We start from the raw sequence: 21,544 nt of genomic DNA, 5'->3' as shown, positions 1-21,544 counted from the left end.
TATTTATGCTCTAACAGCAACATTACACACTAACTAAAGTTTGAAACATGGGATCACGAAGAACGGGACCTTTAAAAAACACAGGCACTATTTAATGCCATTACAAAGCTTGGAAGAGCCAGGATATCATTTAAAACAACTCTGTGTTCGTATGAAAGAGGAAAGTCATAGACAATTCATACACCTTAGGATGGCTTGAGGAATAATTAGGGCCCGAGCACCGATGGTGAGAGGACCCTATTGTTTTTGCTCTGTTTATTATTATTATTACGCTGCTTCTTCTTCTTCTTCAAAGTGAATCGCTTTTTTAAAGGGCCTAAACATGCTCGAAAACTCATGAAACTTTGCACGGGCTTCAGAAGTGGTGAAAATGTACGTGTGATATGGGTTTCAGACTTGTGTGGGGCAAAATAGCTCAATTATTGCCCCTACATTTTGTCCCGGCTCTACATTTCACGTACAGGTACGAAAATCGGTACATACATGTAATGACCCAATACCTACAAAAAAGTCTCTTGGAGCGTAGCCCTAAACACAACAGGAAGTCAGCTATTTTTAACTTTCTCTCAGATTTTGTGCAGTTTTTGCCATTTCCTGATGTTGTACTTTAACGAACTCCTCCTACAGTTTTGATCTGATCCTCTTCAAATTTGGTGAGTGTATTCTTAAGGCCTTTGTGACGTTAAATTGCGAAAATCTTTCGACGAGTTTTCGTCGAAGGATGTGCCCTCGGTGGCCTGACAAACGTTCACCCAATTTCAGCCTCTGGGTGATATATGCATCATCAGATAAGTTCAATATTAATGTTGCTTGCCGTTCTGATGTTGCTAGGCAACCACAGACAGCCTGCAGTAACTCAGGGGTACAATGTCTGATCTGCCCCAAACTTCACATGTTTGATAAGAGTCCTGTCCTGAACACCATGCTCATATTCGGTTATAGTAATAGCGCCACCTGCTGGTAGCAGGAAGTGTGGCAAATACAAATTACTTTAACATAGTCCTCCTATATTTACATACTGCCCACTGTGCTCTGTTTCCCTAAAGGCGCCGGGTGGCGGTGACACGGGTGCGAGGGCCCTTTTCATCGCTGCTTGCAGCTTTAATTTGCATTATTACTTTAAAGGGTTGGTTGATTATGATTTGACTTTTCTAACTTTAGTTAGTGTGTAATGTTGCTGTTTGATCATAAACAACATCTGCAAAGTTACGACGCTCAAAGTTCAGAGCAAAGGGAGATATTTGCTTTTAAAGAAATGGCTTTTTAAGGACTACAACAAACGGCTGGTAGAGACTACACAAGCTTCTTCACGGGTTAGTGACATCACCAACCCTAGAATTTACATAAACCCCGCCCCTGAACACGATTTATAGATGATCAAGACAGAATATGCTAATCAATGACTTGAAGATAACTACACATAAGCTACATAAACTCATCAACTAACCATTCAGAAATGTCCTGTTGCTTCTACATGTTGTCACTTCTTCTTGAGTCTCTCCATCATTGTCTGACTCCGGTTTGAACATAAAGGCTAAAAGTTTTTGAATTGTTCAGTGCATGTCTGTGTGAGGTAAAAGGACATGAGCTGTTGAAGCTCCGCCCCCTTTGCCGGGAGCAGCAGCTCATTTGCATTTAAAGGAACAGACACAAAACTGCGTTTCTGCTCACCCTCAAAAAGTGACAACTTTAACATGCTATATAAAAATATCTGTGGGGTATCAGGGCTCGAATTTCGGCGCATAATTTTTATCATTCCCGCAGGTCTCCCACTTATAATGCGGGAAATTCTCGCAAACATTGATTCACTTTAGCATGTAGGTTGTATTGGTAAATTAATTCACACAGATTATAAAATCAAATCAGTCATTTTAAAACTGTCTGCGAGACGCAATTTCACAAACAGCGTGAGTGATTCAGCGGTGCTGCGTCTTCTGTCTGTCGTCTCTCAAAATGGGTTGAACAAGGTAATCGTTAAGAGCTGCAGGCGGTGATAATACACTCTCGCGTTTCGGGAGTCGGGATAGACGGAATTGTCACTTGCATAATCGGGCCAGCATTGCATTATGAGTAACTAAAGTTTACCATTTGCACGTCTTTTTAAGTCTTAGCAGTTTAAACATTTATGCGATTTTAAACTATTCGGTCCTTGCGCGCTGTCTGAGAGATGTTTCTCTGCACACATACATAGAGTAAAGCCGCCTCACACACAGCTCGCGGGTAACACAAGTTATTTTTCATGGATTATATCGCTTTAACAGTCAAAAACATGCGAAAATTATGTCAATTTTCAGTCTTGGTGAATATCCTCTAAACACAGTCGGTTATGTCTTAAATAAGCATAAATCGCACGTGACCGTATAATGAACACAGGACTCGTGCACGAGCTCTTAAAGGGACAGCAGCATTATGTGTCTGTCATTCATTTGGTTGTCAAAACAACAAAACATAGCTTTCATTTTAAGGAATCAGGATTAATAGCCTATGTATTTAATTTAGTCAGGACTAAAATACTACCCAGTTTTATTTTACATTTGATTACTTTATTCAGTCTCTGGAGTATTTCTGAATACTAGTGTTAGACCTAAGCAAAAACTTTTCTCTTTATTTCTCTTTTTTGGTATATTTATTCTGTTGTATATATTTTTGCTACTTTTTTCACAGCCAATACCCCTCTGTCCTCCTTTTCTTCGCTAACCGAGGAAGAAGTATCTACACTTCTCTTCTCCAGTCACCCTACCACCTGCCCTCTTGACCCCATCCCCTCACACCTTCTACAAGCCATCTCTCCCACACTTCTACCATCACTCACACACATCATCAACTCATCCCTCCATACTGGCACCTTCCCTACAACATTTAAGCAGGCTCGGGTTACTCCACTGCTCAAAAAACCAACGCTAAACGCATCATTTGTAGAGAATTACAGACCTATCTCTCTCCTACCATTCATTGCGAAGACACTTGAAAGAGCTGTCTTCAACCAACTAACATCCTTCTTGTCTCTAAACAACCAGCTGGATGTAAACCAATCTGGCTTCAAGAAAGGGCATTCAACTGAGACTGCATTACTGTCAGTCACAGAAGCCCTACGGATCGCAAAAGCTGCTTCCAAATCTTCAGTCCTCATTCTCCTGGATCTGTCTGCTGCCTTCGACACTGTGAATCATCAGATCCTTATGTCCACCCTCTCAGCACTGGGCATCACAGGAACTTCACTCCACTGGTTTGAGTCCTATCTAACAGGTAGGTCCTTCAAGGTCGCATGGAGAGGCGAGGTATCCAGAGCACATCAGCTGACCACAGGTGTTCCCCAGGGTTCAGTTCTTGGTCCCCTCCTCTTCTCCATCTAACACCACATCACTGGGACACATCATACAGGCACACGGTTTTTCCTACCACTGCTATGCTGATGACACGCAGCTCTTCCTCTCATTTCAACCAGATGATCCCACAGTAGCTGCACGGGTCTCAAGCTGTCTGGCGGACATCTCCACATGGATGAAGGAACATCACCTGCAGCTCAACCTGGCAAAGACTGAGCTTCTCGTCCTCCCTGCCAATCCGTCTCTACAGCACGACTTCACCATCCAGCTAGAGTCATCATTAATCACCCCATCAAGATCGGTCAGAAATCTTGGAGTAACGTTTGATGACCAGCTGACCTTCACAGATCACATTTCAAAGACAGCTCGATCATGCAGGTTTGCACTACACAACATCAGGAAGATCAGGCCTTTCCTAACTGAGCATGCAACACAACTTATCGTCCAGGCCCTGGTCATCTCTAGGCTGGACTACTGCAGTGCTCTTCTGGCTGGACTTCCATCATGTGCAACCAAACCCCTACAGATGATCCAGAATGCTGCAGCTCGTCTTGTCTTCAACGAGCCCAAGAGGGCCCACGTCACTCCTCTGTTCATCTCTCTGCACTGGCTACCTCTCGCTGCTCGCATCAAGTTCAAGGCACTGACGCTTGCTTACAGATCTATCACAGGCTCAGCTCCTCCTACTTTCACTCACTCCTACGAGTCTACATCCCTACCAGACACCTACGATCGGTCAACGAGCGACGTCTCGTGGTTCCATCACAGAAAGCCACAAAATCACTTTCCAGAACATTCTCATTCACAGTTCCATGCTGGTGGAACACTCTCCCCACCCTCATCCGGAATGCAGAATCCCTGACAACATTCAAAAGACAGCTGAAAACCAATCTCTTCCGTGAGCACTTAACCTCATAAAAAAATAAAAATAAAAATAAAAATTCCTTTCCCTTTGAAACATCACTTATCAGGCTTATGCTACTCTGAATAATACCTGAACTTCGTATTTTGAGCACTTCTTGCGTTGTTGTTGTTTTTTGCCTCTTCACGATGACTCGCTTTAGTCAATTTAGTCCTAATTTGTAAGTCGCTTTGGATAAAAGCGTCTGCTAAATGACTAAATGTAAATGTAAATGTTTCAATTTAATTTAAAGATTGAAATCAAGCTTCCTTGTGTTGTGTAAATTCTTAAGAACAAAATTACCCCATTGTAAAAATGCAATGAGTGAGCATACATTTAGGCGAGATAAATGTAATTTAAAAAAAAGTCTAAACTCCCCCCTCAAATTTTAAATTCCCCCCCCCATAAGAATCACCTAAGGGGGGATTTCCCCCCCCCCCCCCCATTTTCCAAAATGAAATTCAGGCCCTGGGTATTTTGAGCTAAAACTTCACACACACACTCTGGGGACATCAGAGACTTATTTTACATCTTGTGAAGAGGGCATTATACCACCCCTTTAATGCTAGCCGTTTAAGCACTAGTAATGGTGATACTCGTCTTGGCAAACACTAGTAATAACAACCCTGAGGGTCGTTACCTATATATATATATATATATATATATATATATATATATATATATATATATATATTGTTTTTTTCATCAAGCTGGGTCACTTCCAGTCCTCTGCTTCCACAAACACACATCACTGATGGTGAGGTTATCTGTGTGTTCTGAGCAGGTCAGTGAGTGGAGAACACTGCCCGTACCCAAAGCAATAAATGAAGTTAATATTTAATCGTGTCTGCTGTGAGGAAACCTGTGAACGTTAGCGTGGGTTTGTCTGGTTCTCGCTGCAGATAAACACTAGATTGCATGTTTCCATGATCAGGTCTCTCCAGGTTAATTATCTTTCCCCAGAGCCTCCTGCACCTCCTCTTCTTCTGCTCCTCATTTACCTGAAGGGTTCAGGTGGTGTTGTTCACTTCACCTCCCCCTCAGCCCTAACGTCTGATTACCCAGCATTCCTGACTCACGCATAATCACCGACATTTCCAGCACACACACACACACACTGAGTCAACAAACTTCATCCACAACAAACTATTCAGAGACAACGGATCCCCATCAACTGTTGTGTTTTATTAGCATCACCTTTAAAACATGATGCAGCACTATTACTTATTAACTCCTAACTGGGTGAATTTAAGTCTTAATTGATTTTTTTCCCTCACAATCCTTTGTTAAACAGACTTGTATGTTGTCCTTTATCCTCTGGTGTGTTGGTCAAAAAAAACTTCTATAAAAATATAAATTTTTAATTAGGGCCCGAGCACCGATGGTGAGAGGACCCTATTGTTCTTGCTTCTTCTTCTTCTTCTTCTTCTTCTTCTTCAAAGTGAATCGCTTTTTTAAAGGGCCTAAACATGCTCGAAAACTCATGAAACTTTGCACGGGCTTCAGAAGTGGTGAAAATGTACGTGTGATATGGGTTTCAGACTTGTGTGGGGCAAAATAGCTCAATTATTGCCCCTACATTTTGCCCCAGCTCTACATTTCACGTACAGGTATGAAAATTAGTACATATATGTAATGACCCAATAGCTACAAAAAAGTATCTTGGAGCGTAGCCCTAAACACCACAGGAAGTCAGCTATTTTGAACAACTTCTCAGATTTTGTGCAGTTTTTGCCATTTCCAAACGTTGTACTTTAACGAACTCCTCCTACAGTTTTGATCTGATCCTCTTTAAATTTGGTGAGTGTATTCTTAAGGCCTTTGTGACGTTAAATTGCGAAGATCTTGAATTTTCGTCGAAGGATGTGCCCTCGGCGGCCTGACATGTAGGTGTGCAATCCCAATTTCAGCCTCTGGGTGATATATGCATGATCATATAAGTTCAATATTAATGTTGCTTGCCGTTCCGATGTTGCTAGGCAACCACAGACAGCCTGCAGTAACTCAGGCGTACAATGTCCGATCTGCCCCAAACTTCACATGTTTGATAAGAGTCCTGTCCTGAACACATGACCATGTGGTTATAGTAATAGCGCCACCTGCTGGTAGCAGGAAGTGTGGCAAATACAAATTACTTTAACATAGTCCTCCTATATTTACATACTGCCCACTGTGCTCTGTTTCCCTAAAGGCGCCGGGTGGCGGTGACACGGGTGCGAGGGCCCTTTTCATCACTGCTTGCAGCTTTAATTTGTATTTAATATTTTGTATTTTTAGGGGATTTTATGGTACTAAATTATATTTATGCAGTAGTTATAATCCATTTATTCACTTTTCGAGCAAAAAATGTAATAAAATCATGGACATGATTTAGGGCTGGGCGATATATCGATATAAAAAATATATCTATATATTTTTGAAATGCGATATGGAATTAGACCATATCGCATATATCGATATAGTTCAAATTTGCGCTGTGATCCTTGCTCCCCGCGCCTCCTTTTCCACTCTGCGTGCGTGTTTAGAGCATGTTATGTTATGAGAGGCGAATCATGACTACTTCAGAAAACCCAGCACAATAGGAACTACCAGGCAGTGACATAAGTGTACGCTGAGATAAAGTTTTTCACCTCAGAAAAACGGACTTTCTTGTCCTGTCAGCCGTTATCCTGTACTCGTAGCGCACACTCTTCAATTACACGCGCAAATCCGGCGGCGCGCGCTGTATCGCCTTACTGATCAAGTGCAAAAGAAACTACGAGCATGCAACGCCGTTACGTTGTAAATTACACGAAATAAAAGTAATGCAGGTATGATTTTCATTCTATTCACCAGGAGCAGTTTCCATGTTTTGTTATGTTATTGTTATGTTATGCATTTATGTTATGTTAACAAATGTTATTGTTAATATTGTGTATTCACCATGGTAACTTTTTCTTTCCATATTAACCCCAAAATGCCACTATTTTTCTTTGTTATTTTTTATATTTTTAAATGACTGTAGTGGCTCATACCAACATTGTATTAACAAAAACTAGTTTGGGACTGCTATTTAATAACTTTAGCATAGGCCTAATGTTTATTTATTAGTACTAGTCTTTACTATTAGTCATATTCTTACAATTTATGTTATATATATATATGTATATGTATGTGTATGTATATATATAGGCAAATTATAACATGTTTACACAAAATTTGTTTATAGCCTATATTGAATGTAAACTTTGATAATCATAATTAATAAATCGCAATTACAATTCGAAGGGAATAATTGGCAATTTAGATTTTTGTCATAATCGTGCAGCCCCAACTTAGGTGAAGAAACCTGTTTATTATTTATTCATTTGATTTTGCAACTGTTCACTGAAATAGTTGGTTTCAATAAAACTACTTGTGACGTCATATTTGGCTTTGACTTTGAAAATTTTCTCTCACTTTGCGGAAAAAAATATCGGGATATATATCGTATATCGATATTCAGCCTAAATATATCGCGATAGGACTTTTGGTCCATATCGCCCAGCCCTAACATGATTCCTAATCGTCCTGAAAAATATAGACACACTTGTGTTCTGTTCACGGTCAAAAATGAGCGCATTGGAAATTAATGGGATATGAATTTAATCTAGAGGAAACTTTTGGTACTGTGGCTCTCACTGAAAGCTCAAATTCTGAACACAGCTTGTTTAGAATAATCACTTGGATTTATTACCTATCAGAAACAGTTTTTTTGTGGATTTTTCATAACAATAAACGTAAAATTCAGTAACTTTTTTTTTTAAGTTCACTTTTTTAAATGTATTCACTTCAGCGGAGAAACTTCAGCCTGTGCTCTCAGGTCTTCAAGACTTACTTCAGTTTAAGATGGACGTTTCATTTTCAGCTCTATGCTCAAAAAGTGAATAAATGGAATAACTACTGCAGAAATATAATTTAATAGCATCAAATCCCCTAAAAATACAAAATATTAAATAAAAAACATGATCAAAATATAATATAGTACATTTATTTCATTGAAACTATAATAAAAAAAATTGGTCATTTTGACCGCCACACGAAGAGCACCAGCGGGTTAAACATGCCAGAGCCCACATCAGAATATTGCTTCAGAATACAGTATATTTCCAACATCATAAATCCAATTTTTTCCAGACAATCAACTTTTGTACTGATAGATCTACTGAAGCACGACAAGGCTTAATGTCGAACCCTGATAGTGAATGAATGAATAAATACTATGGTAAATCCAAATGATTACCTGCCACTAACCAACTGTGTGATTAGCATTAGTGTAATAAATCATTTGAATTTACTCTGGAATGCAAACAAATTTAAATAATAATAATTGTTCACTTGGCACAGTAAATAAATATTACGGTAAATGCAAATAATCACATGCAACTAACCAACTGCATAATTAGCATAGTGAAATAAATAGATGCATTTAAAATGAAAAGTAATGAGTTGTTAAATTGGTCCAGTCAAACTCCAGTATTTCAGCACACTTGGACACATGACACATGTTTATGGTCTATCTATGAAACATGTGACATGTCCTCATCCAAACCCAAACAGTGAAAGTAAATGCATTAAATACAGGTTTCACTTGTGACCAGTTCATCAACAGCCGTGTGTTTTGCACAGTAAATGAATGACCATCTCCGACAACTAAAAAGGAAATTCTCCACCTCAGACTTTTATGATGTTAATAATCTTGTGTAGTGTCCACACAGCTCCTGATGTCCGCTGTAAAGCCCGGCTGACGTGTATTGTGTGTCCTAACCCCACCTGCTCCCTGTGGTGGTGAATAAACAGGCACCTGTCTGAACACCCCCCAGCTGACTTCACCTCCGCTCATTCATGCGCTCCCCTGTGGCCCACTTAACCCACAGCAAACGCACACTCGCTGCTGAAGGGGAACAAAGGCCCAACGCTGCCTCTCCCCCCACGAGTCAGGGGTCAAATGTGCCTTTAGACCACCGTATACGCATTGCTTTATTTGTGATGATAACATGCATATCCCGGGATTTTAATCTCCATTAGGTGCATTAGGAGGCGTCTTTTACTTTGAATTTGTGTTTATGCTATTGTTGTATCATTTGGTTTATGTATCATTACACTTTATTTTAAGGTGTCATTAATACAGTGTAATTATATATTTAAGTGCTGAGTAATAATAATTAACTACATGTACTTACTATAGGGTTAGTGTAGGATTAGGGTTTGTTTGAGGGTTAATTGCATGTAATTATGCATAATTTACAGTTATTACTACAGTAAGTACATGTAACATATGTAACAAGGAAATTGTGCAACACCATTTTTTTGTCAAAGACATTATGAATGCATGCAAAACAAGAGAGAACCATAGTATAATACTGCTTTGTAAAATACCTGTAAAAAAAACCTGTAACTATAGTTTGCCTTTTTTTGCCAAATATTTTAGTCAGATAAACACCTTGAGTAAGTTTAGTGTTTAGTTTTTCCCAGATTTTTTTGCTGGTTTAATTGAGCTTGTAGGGTCATTAACAACAGCTGGACTGGACACTGCTGTATAGAGTCACATTCACACAGCTACAACTCTTCAGAAGACAACATTACCATTAATAAACTCTCGAGACTTATACTGGAGTCGGCTACTGAAAAAACACAGCAACTGAGCGTGAAGCAAATGTACAGAATACAGTAACAATCAAAGCGATCTCAGTAGCGGATTTATATTTAGCCCTGCCAGGGCTGGTTTAGATTAAACACACACTATAATAAAGCTAAAATAAAGTAGAGTTGATTAGTCTTGATTTAAAACCTGTAGATTTCCCCCGAGCTGCATGCGCCCACACACTCGTGAGCCGTGAACCTCAATGGGTTTCGCTTGAGATGAAATGGAAATGAATAATTTACTCAATCAGTATCTCTTAAAGCGATTGGAAAGCAACCGGATACTGTGGACAGGTGGCACGGCCCCGGCTCAACTCCACACCTGACCGTAGAGAAGTGGTAACGTGAGCTGATAACTGGGGGTTTCTGACATCATGCCCTCTTGGTTTGGCATTAACGGGCTATAGGTGGAGGTGGGGGTGGGGGTGGGGGGACAGAAAATAACACCTAAAGAAACACCTGGAATAACATGATCGACTTCATTAGTTGGATGGTTTCTGATTGCTTTCAGAGAAGATGCAACACATGTTTCCAATCCCCCAACTTTAACTAGGTATGCACGATATATCGGTCATTATATCGGTATCGGACGATATATGTTCATTTTTAACGTTATCGGCCTGATAAGAAAATTTCTCCGATATATTAAAGCTGATAAATAATGTATTTCCTTCAGCTGAGACTCTTCAGATGTTCAACATGATGATTTTGAATTGCTTGAAATATGATTGAAATCACTTCAAAAAAGGAAAATACGGTTCAGTGCAACATGTGCAGCGCAAGCCTGTCATATCGGCTACAGAACATTATAATGAAAACATCATAATTGTGTGTTTGGGATGTGGTTTTTAATGATGAGACTTTTGTTTCTGTAATCAGGCTCTCAAAAATTATATAAGAATTTGGATTTAGATTTATCGGCCAATATATCGGTTATCGGCTTTCAAGTAAGAATTATCGGTTATCGGTATCGGCCAAAATGTTCATATCGGTGCATCCCTAACTTTAACTCGCACTGAGATCAGTGTGTAACATCAGGTTGGATGGAGCGCTATCCCATGCTGCCTCTCTCCGGTCTCCTCCAGCACGTGTTCCTCGGCCCGTAATGAAGACGACAGGGGAAGCGAGACGCGACTTCATCCCGCAGAGGACCCTGATGCAATCCTAGGAAACCCTCAGCGGTTAGTGCAGCTGCTGCGCTGGAATATGTGAAGATAGGTCACATTTCTGCATCATCGTCAACTTCTGCGCCGAGAGAATACAGACGGATGAGGCTAAAACTGACACGGCCCTTACAGACTAGCAGGAACCGCCGGGTTACGCTGAGCCATTATCTCCAGGACATCAGAAAAAGCTCATTCACAGATCAGCATTTCTTAGCATCTCCTGCATTAGCCTATATATTACAGACAGGGTTTGAATGAAATGAACTCTCGCCGAACGCGGGTAAAAATCAACAGTGGCGGGTAACGTGTCAAATCTCTAGCTAATTACTCATTATATTAACTCTCTTCCCTGAGGAAGTTTGTGTAAGACAAATCTGCACAGATTTAGCACAAATACTCGAGAGTCATCATGATATATTAAACACAGCGTATTGCACAGAATCTGCTCATATCTGCTTACTTGAACACACACACACACACACACACACACACACACACACACACACACACACACACACACACACACGTCACTGCACAACACAAGGGCGCGCTTGTTCATTTGCATTGAAGTAATAGTGAAGATTAAAAAGCATTTGGTTACCAGAAAACACATTGTTATTGTCCAGCATCCTACATGTTCACTGTATTAATCTGTGCACCTAAAACACATTTCTGGTGAAAAGGTTGAGGATGATAAAGGAAGGAGGAGATGTTGGATGACAGGATTTTCTTTGAATAATAAACTAATGTATGAAATCCAAATTTTATAAGCTGTGACGTAGTTAATCTGGTTTATTTCTTTTTTGGGCTAGAATGGCCGGTAACTTAAGAATTTAGTGGCCAAATTGGCCAGTGAGTGAAAAAAATAATAATTTCAACCCCTGATTAGCCTATAGGATAAATATCTGATTTCAAACCCTGATTACAGGATCTGAAAAACGTGGCAGAGGAGAGAACACAAACTGCTTTTACCTATTTTCACAATACAACTTTTAACACACTTTAAAATAATTGTACTTTAGTATATTTTCTAAAAATATACTTGAAGTGAAAAATCAGTTAAAAGAGTATTTATTTGCACTTTATTAAAAATATATTATAGGTGTATTTTAACTGTGTGCTGGAAATGATATACATTATAGTATGCATTAGTATTTTGTACAAAGTATAGTTAAGTATTATTTGTCTATTAATGTGCATTTGTTATTGAAGATAGAGTGTGCAACTTGTAGTATTTGGAATAAGCCAAAGGTATTAATGAGCCCATTCTTTTTACTCAAATATATCACACCACGTTAGCTTCGCGGGCAAGTGTGCCGATACGTGCTTCAGGAGACACGAGTTCGAGTCCGGCTTGAGGACCTTTCCTGATCCCGTCCTCTCTCTCTCTCTCTCCCACCTCACTTCCTGTCCAACTACTGCCCTATCCTAACAAAAGGTGAAAACGGCAAAAATATATATTATATATAAAATATATATATATACACTAATAGTATATTGCTTGTATGTTTCGAAGACACTCGTAATGAATTTGTAATGTACTTGTAACACAAATAAAGAACACTTTAATATCACTAATCAAGCATGTAATTAGTCCCTACACAGGCATATACTAAGTATACTTGAAGTTGTTCCAATTTAGCACACAAAAGTACACTTAAAGTTATGCTTTACTACAATTTAATTACAACTAAAATATATTTAGTACAAAATCAGCAGTTTGAAAATAGCACACTTCAAGTTCACTAATCATGAACACACCTGAAGTGTACTGGTGATTAGTCTGGCTGCAAGTATACACTTAGCATTTATTTTTATTTTTTTCACCAGGGTTCCCTCAAAAGCATTAAGGGCAATAATTCTAAACCATGTTAATGCTTTTCTAATAAAACAACAAAAAAGACTTTGTATTGTAGCACATAAGTGCATTTATTCAGAAACCACAATCGCAAACAATATAGTCACAAATATCGCCGACGATTACGCTCAACACTTTCCCTGCAACTGACTGAGTTTTCCATCATTTGAGGCGACGCTTTCCTGACACTGACATAACTGACAATGTTCCTGCTCTCCATCTGTTATACGGTAGGGGGCGCTGTAACATCTTCTTAAAGAGAACAGAAGCAGCAGTAACGAGCCATGGAATTGCTGACGAACTGCTCAGGCGGCAACATCATTTTCACTTGAGGAAAATATCAGAAAAGCTTTTGGACCTGACTTTCATTTCATTTCTGTCTCTATTCTTTGTTCTTCCTAAGGGGAAAAGGCAGATTCGATTATTTGACGCACGTTGTAATCTTTGGAGAAAAAAAACATAATTTTCTCCGCTTTTTGTTCAAAATGTTTTGGTTTTTTTGCTGGCTGGAGAGTTAAATAACTGAGTAACAGAAATCGAAATCATGATTAAAATACGAGTTATACAGCCCTTCTGTGACCCTGGACCAATAGCCAATACATTGTATGTATTGATTTTTGGCATTAAAGGGTTAGTTCACCCAAAAATGAAAATTCTGTCAGTAATTACTCACCCTCATGTTGTTCCAACCCCGTAAGACCTTCGTTCATCTTCGGAACACAAATTAAGATATTTTTGATTAAATCTGAGAGCTGGCTCACTCCTCCATAGGCTTCTTGAGGTGTTTTTCCACTACACAGTACCAGCTCGCCTCGGCTCGACTCGCCTCGCCTTTGTTTGGTTTTCCACTGTGTAAAAGTTGTACCTGTACCTGCTTCCAGGTACTTTTTTTCGTACCACCTCCGGCGAGGTTCTAAGCGAGCTGAGGCGATACTAAAATGTGACGTGAAAACACGACAGACTGCTGATTGGTCAGAGAGAATCGTCACTATTCACTGCGTCATCATTGCACGCGCCAGACGGAGTATCCTATCCTGAATAAAAAACAGCAAAAACAAAAACATCCAAAAACAGCATACACTCGATTTCCTCCATAGTCCTGTGTGTGTGGGTAGCGGGTGTATCTCGCGCGTCTCGCGTAAAAGATTAAGTCACGGCAGTTTCCTGCGGCGGCGCTATGACGACCAGTTACTATTGTGGAGGTACTATCTGCAATGGAAAACGGAGCGAAAAGCGAGCCGAGCCGAGACGAGGCGAGTCGAGTTGAGCTGGTACTGGTAATGGAAAAGCGCCATAAGACACTATAACTTGCTGGCCCAGAAAATGCATTAAAGACATAGTTAATATAGTCCAAGTGACTCCAGTGGCTCAATCTTAAGTTTATAAAGCGACGAGAATACTTTTTGTGCGCAAAAACCCCCAAAAATAACGACTTTATTCCACTATTCATTTCCTTCTCTCTGGGCCTCGAGTTATTTCACGTAGTGTTTTAACGTAGCGCGTCTGTGTTGTACATCACCACGTAGGCTCACTATTGGCCGACACGGGTCATGTGTGTGATGCGTGTGACGTACAACACAGACGCGCTACGTTAAAACACTACGTGAAATAACTCGAGGCCCAGAGAGAAGGAAATGAATAGTGGAATAAAGTCGTTATTTTTGGGGGGTTTTGCGCACAAAAAGTATTCTCGTCGCTTTATAAACTTAAGATTGAGCCACTGGAGTCACTTGGACTATATTAATGATGTCTTTAATAAATTTTCTGGGCCAGCAAGTTATAACGTCTTTATAGCTCTCATATTTAATCAAAAATATCTTAATTTGTGTTCCGAAGATGAACGAAGGTCTTACGGGGTTGGAACAACATGAGGGTGAGTAATTAGGCCTACTGACAGAATTTTCATTTTTGGGTGAACTAACCCTTTAATGCCAAAAATAATGAGGATATTAAGTAAAGATAATGTTCCATGAAGATATTTAGTAAATTTCCTACCGTAAATATATAAAACATGTATTTTTGTGAGTGAATGCAGCACAATCGCCAACATAAATGAACAACTTTAAAGGAGATTTTCTCAATGTTTCGATTTTTTTTGCACCCTCAGATTCCAGATCTTCAATAGTTGTATCTCAGCCGAATATTGTCCTATCCTAACAAACCACACATCAGTGGAAAGCTTAAAAATGTAACTGGAATTGAATTGAATGTGACCTTGTGACTGGTTTTGTATATAAATACTTCGGCAATATGCTAAGAAGCACCAAAAAATCTGAATCTGAACCAGCCAGCATCCAGTAAGTGACGGTAAACACTAATATGAAGAGCTGAGTTAAAAAATATTGATTTCTCGATGCTCGTTTTGATAATCCGACATTGATTCTTAAATCCCAAGGTTGAACCTGCCATCCAATAATCACAATAAGCTTTGATACTTTTAATATGAAACATTCTCGGCTTTCAAATCCTGTCATTTCATCACTGAATTGATGAATAAATGTGTGTTTAATGTGTGTGACAGATGAACCGATCAACTCTTCATCTTTACTACTAGTTACAGCAGCAAATAAACATCTGTGAACACCAGAAGGAAATGATGAAAGATTCAGAACAACTTCCTGAAATCAATCATGTCTCATATAATCCATCAATCAGTGTTTCAACCGCGGATATAATGTCACGTATCGCCACATTAACCTCAGAAAAGACATTCAATGACCATAACGTAAGTTAACTATATAAATAACTCTAGAGGAGCATGTTGATTAGCATACGCACTATAAATTCACTATTTTTTTTTCTCAACCTGTTCATCAATATTACATTTATGTTTGAATAAATCCTTCATGAAAACCAGTTTATGGCATTTAAATGTTTATCTATTGGAGTAGAATCAGAATTATGGCATTACAAAGTTATTTAACCTGTAATAATATAGTAATAGGTGGACTTACCTCCCTGTATAGTTTACAGCATTATAGAAGAGAGATTTATTTATTTTTTTGCTTGAGGAAAAATGTACATAAATCCAAATAAATCCATATCGAATCGAGATCAGAAATTGCAAGCTTGTGAATTGAAATCGAACCGTGTCAATCAATACCCAGCCCTACTAATATTGTTATTTATGAATCTGCCAATAAACAGGTGGATTATGCACAGCTGTGCAAATAATCAGTGTGATAATAATAACACAAGCATCTAATGAGCTGCATACATAGACCGAGATGCTAGTGTAAAACAGGTCCACGAGACTGTGTTTAGGGTGCATGATGATGCCCTATATAGGGAGCACGACATGATTGAGACACGACCACAGAGGGCCAATAGCTTAGCAAGAGTAACTCCTGCTTTATAACAATAGAAGACACACAGATAATCTTCATATGTGTCATTACACCCCGCAGAATCACACCTACAATCCTCCATTAGCGTTTATCAGCGGAAAACACAAACCCAAACACCTGCCTCAAGACAAAATGCATTGTTTCGTTTACAAATGAGCGTCTGAGGCTAGCGATAAAACAACACCCAGCGATCAAAACCACTCAAATATACAACATGAAGATCGTGTTAAACGACTAAAAGCACGAAAATACACACACGATGTGATTTTGATTCCTAAACCGAAAGTGTGATGAAGATTCGCTTCATTCGGGCTCATCATGCTAACATTAGCCGCTTAGCAACACCTGCATCGTGAGAAAATGATGCTGCGCTTCAATACAACAGCGTTTTCATCGCGTTTCCACATCATTAAACACATATTTATCAATTAGCACTATTCAAACGCCGACAGATGTCGTTCGCTCCTCGGGTTTTAATACATAAAGCAGATGAGGAGCGAAACATCTGGACGCGCCGCATCAATAGAAACGGGGAATAAACCGTCAGAGAATAAAACGACAGCCGTAAAACCTTCACAAACAACACGAGCTCAGGAGATTTACTCCGGTGTGCAAACACAAACACAAAGCCACAACCATCACGCAAGCGGTTAGACAGTCAACACACTTTGGAAACGAGATGTTAATATTGAAATATTCACCTGGACTGGTGTGGATGAGGATGAGAGGAAGGTGGTGTAAGGATGGAGAGAGGAGAGGAGGAGGTTGTTGTTGTTATTGTTGGTGGGTTACAGTCGCCAGGACTACGGTGACTATGGCGCTGCAACTCGGGGCAACGGTTGCTATAAAGCTCGCCGCGTAAACTAACTTGACGCTGCGGAAAGAGGCGGAGCTTATATATAAAGCTCAGTGCGCAACCGAACGTGACGTTCAGTGAAGGGGCGGGGCTTGTGATGGGAGGGAGGAGTCCGCGCGTGCGCCTCTTTTTGTGGCCTCTGTTTTTGAAATAATTTGCGGCTGATTTATTATTGATTAAAGTACTGAGGAAATAATGATCATAACATGGCTGAAACTGCGAACGCAAGAATGTATTGCAAAATAAATGATTATCGTGGGCTGTGTGTAAACCACCAATAGGAGGCGCCCAACGATGAGTGGGCGGGGCTTTTGAGAGCAGGTCTGGTTGAGATGTTGAGATGGGAAAGAAGGGCGGGGCTTGTGCGTCAAACCAGAACCCACTTTCCCTTGTACTCAATAATCAGCCTCACTTTTGATGAATTCTGCTGAATAAAGTCAATCAGATTGAGATTATGAGAATTTTGCATGTAGACCTGCCCTTTACTAGCCAGCCTTTGACTCCCTTGCATTTTTTTTGCTTGAAGGAATACCCCAAGATTTTTATAGTCAAAACCAGAGATATATTTTGCATACTCCTACTATGTGCACGAAAAACCTTTACATCCTTTGTATGAAGCCACACCCACCAACAATGAGTCAATGAAGAGAAAAACATATATATATTTACAAAATGGAACATATGACTGCCTAACTCCTACTGAAACTGGACATGTTCACACAGAGGTGGACACCTGTTAGTGTATATACTGAGGGTGAACTGATCGTGTGAAACTTTTACTCATTCCCTGTTTTATAAGAAAAGAAAAAAATATTTTCTTTAATTTTACTATTGTATAGTGTTTTATGTATTTTCTTTTATTTGGGCCACCGTTGTTGTCAAGGAATGTTTAGTTCCTTGTTGTAATTTGTTAAAATGTATCAAAATAAAGTTAAAAAATAAATAAAAATAGTTAATCAAATGAGTAACCCTCAAATTAAACCTTTATACAACAAAGATTCTTTTTTTTTTCTTGCAAAAACGTTTGTATACAATGTTTTCCCAAGGAAAATCATTCAATTTAATGTTAACGGATTGCTGAGATTAGAGCATGACAACAAAGTATTAAAGTAAAAGCAATGATGTTTTGACATTCTGGAGGAATTTAAACATTTTATCCCCAAAATACACATTGATATGAACAAGGTTATGCAAACCTTAATGTTCAAAGTTGATTTTGTTTTAGCAGATAACACTTTACAAACATATGCATAAATATTTACATGTCGCTATGGCTTTAAATCTGTGTTAAGTGCATTTTGTTGTTGGGGTATATTTATAGTTTTGCTTATTCACTGTACATACAGTGGCATTAAAACATTTATACCCTTTTAAAATATCACAGCATGTCATTTAGTGTTAGGAAACATGCTTTTTAAGCTAAACATTTGGCAAAAAATAAGCTTGTCTGGTTTGAAACAACAGATATATGTTTGGAAATGATGAAGAAAAGTGATGTTTTACGCACAGATATAAACACTTGCTCTGACATTTTTACAGTGTAAGTTTGGCATAAATGTCCAGTTTCTGCCATGATTAAGAGTCCACGAGGAAAGTTCTTTACACATCGCGAGTGAGTAGTTTGGGTTGATGAGAGGAAACCTTCATCCTTCAGTAAAGACGCATGAGATCCGGCTCGGGCATCTCGGGATGTGAAGATAATTGTCCTCCGACAGCGAAGGCACCGGTTCTCCCAGAAACTCCTCCGGTCCGGTTTGGCAGTCGAACACTGTTGTCACAAACACACGATAATAAGCAACGTTTTTATTCAGAAAGTACATTAATGGACATTTTTAAAAAGGTTTCTAGTTTGCCTTGAATAGTCTTTGGCCCTCAAAGAGACCATATTATGCCCTTCTTGTTTCAGGCTCTACTAGAACAGGTTTTCCTGCTTGAATGTTGATTATTTTCCTCATATTCTCCATTGTTGCGGCTCCTCTCTTCCCAGTCTGTCAGTAACGCTCTGTTTACTTCCTGTCTCTATGAAGCCCCTCCTTCTGAAAAGCACACTGTGCTCTGATTGGTCGGCTGGAGCAGTGTGTTGTGATTGGTCGAGCGCTTCGAGTTTATATGAATTATTTAAATGAGGAATATTGTGACGTGTTCGTTCCCGGAAGAAACTTGAGACTACAGTGGAGGCGTTTCAGGAGTTCAGGAACACTGACACTGATATAGAGAGACTTCTTAACTTTGCAGAGCTTTTTCAAGCTTAAAAACAGCAACATTAAAGTCCCCTGTAGTCAATAATTTTACTCAGAACTTATCTGAGTAATTACAATAAATAAAGTGTAATAAAGACCTTGAAATAAAGTGTAACGTAATATAACAGCATTTGCATTTGCCAAACATTGCTTTCAAAACACTTTTCATATATTTAAAGTCCCCCTGTAGTCATTCATTTTATCACTTAAAACTCATCTTTGATCACCATGATCACATATTTAAACGTTTTTTCCTTGAAAAAAAAAACGTCATGCCTTTAAATATTGTGACTGTAACTCGACACCCTCGCCTCATTTAGTATGCGTGGTTCTATGAATATGCATGACTTTAAACACAGTGCAGTGCATATCATGATGCTTTACAGTATTTATGTGTGTTTTTACCAGTGATGGTTCTGTGGACGAGGTCGAGCTCGGGCTGAGACGCGTCTGAGGAGCCCAGATGTTCCTCAAACATGGGCATCTGCATCATGGAAAAGGAAGAAATCTGCTTGTTATCCTGCGGTGAGTCAGTGTATGAGAACACGGTCCGGGCGTCACCAGAGAAACCTGAGTGTTAATGAAAAAACATTACTCACAACATCCAAAACTGAACTATTATGTCCTAAATGTAAGATTGCATGCAGAATGAATGATATTTCCTCATATGAGCCTGGAAAAACTTCATCAAATCTGTACGCTGAGATTTTTACATGCATTAGATGGATCTATTTTTGCCTCGGCCTGACAGACATCTGCCATCTGTTGCTCCGAGAGCGGAAGGACAAGTTTGTGAATCATTCAGTGCTGATCGGTCCGTTCTCCGCTTACGGTCACGTCTTAAATATGCATTCTGCGTCTGCTTACTGCACATATGGCTTATATGTAAATTAGTTTATATATAGTGTCAGACGCCACACGGATCTGACACCTGCACTATTAATTAAAATAAAAACTGAAACAGTGATATGGCTGCGTACATGCGCTGCGTGTTTCAGGCACGGGGTTCATTTACACGTGAGCAACGTCTCCATCTGCATCTGCTTTGAGTTTGAGCCGCTTTAACGCACATTTGGGAACGAAAACATACATCAAACATCTTTACATACTTGTAGTGAGAAGCGCTTTTTGACAAATATGAAGCATAACTGTCACCCCCCTTTTTGAGAATAGACGTGAAAATGCAATATCCAAACTTAAGCGGTTGTAATTCAAGAATGCTTTGGAATATAGACCTATCTTTGGTCTTGTTTTATAGAAGACACTCAGCAGATTATTGACTGAAATGAAAGATTCAAAAAATGAAAGTATGAAAAAGTTATGGAAGTTTAGATTTACTGTAAATCAAATGTACTGTACTAAACATTTTATATTTTATATAATATATATATTTTACAAAATAATTTTTACCATAAAATTACTATAAACTCAAAGCCCTATATCTAACCAAGCTGTGTTCCAAATTTGAAGTTGATATCACCAAAAAATTTAGTTTTTGTTTATACGCTGTACCAAAAATATCCACTGGATATTGATGCATTTTCCTGTAACAAATTAATATATTTCTGTCCAAGTATCACTTCTATCACAAAATAGTCACCAAATATGGAACCTTGAGACTCAGACCTTTCCAATGACATGTGTTTTGTCAAGATTAGAAAAGATTTTAAATAATAAAGTAGTTTTAAAAAAAGTTGTAATATGAAACCTGACGACGCCCACTAGGGGAGGAGCCAGCTAAAATAATTTAAAGTACCATTTCCATGGTAACGCAATGTCCACTTTCAAAACAGGTTTCACAGGATGAATTTTGAGTTCGTAAGCTTTCGAATGATACCTCATTTATGATGATTATTAAAAAAAGGCAATAAAAAGGAGCGCCAAGCTAGCGGGATGGTGCAGTTAACGTTAAATGAAAGTTATTATTATTTTATTAAACTAGTTGTTATTATTATTACTACTATCTTTCTTAAATACTCAATTAAAAAAAAAAATTACAATAGTAATATATCTAATATATGTGTATTTGATATAAATTTTTATATTTTTATTAAATAATAACACAAATTATATAATTGTGTAGCCCTGCAAACAAGCACAGCAAACCTGGAAATCTTTTTTAAAGCACATTTAAAATTGCAAGTTTTATCCCCCCAAAAAAGTGATTCAGAGTGGAGGAAAAAACGTAA

The 21,544-nt window shown here is 38.8% G+C and overlaps 2 protein-coding genes across 3 annotated transcripts in view; both read right to left on the bottom strand.

Annotated features, from left to right (window-relative positions):
- rfx3 (regulatory factor X, 3 (influences HLA class II expression)) overlaps positions 1–17,106 on the bottom strand; it is a 49,195-nt gene extending 32,089 nt beyond the window's left edge. For both annotated transcript variants that reach the window (XM_082158638.1, XM_082158640.1), the window contains exon 1: positions 16,961–17,106. The gene's annotated coding sequence lies outside the window, so the exon portion shown is untranslated. The remainder of the gene's footprint in view (positions 1–16,960) is intronic.
- A 1,148-nt stretch (positions 17,107–18,254) lies between these two features.
- The window catches only part of glis3 (GLIS family zinc finger 3), a 37,364-nt gene continuing 34,074 nt past the window's right edge, over positions 18,255–21,544 (bottom strand). The window contains 2 exon segments of the mRNA XM_082158556.1: positions 18,255–18,883; positions 19,761–19,925. Of these exon segments, the coding sequence (XP_082014682.1) occupies positions 18,759–18,883; positions 19,761–19,925 (290 nt within the window). The 3' untranslated portion in view covers positions 18,255–18,758.

Source organism: Leuciscus leuciscus (genome assembly GCF_965113295.1).
Source record: "Leuciscus leuciscus genome assembly, chromosome: 24".
NCBI lineage: Eukaryota > Metazoa > Chordata > Actinopteri > Cypriniformes > Leuciscidae > Leuciscus > Leuciscus leuciscus.
The sequence above is the reverse complement of the archived record's forward strand: the minus strand, read 5'-3'. Positions and strand labels throughout refer to the sequence as shown.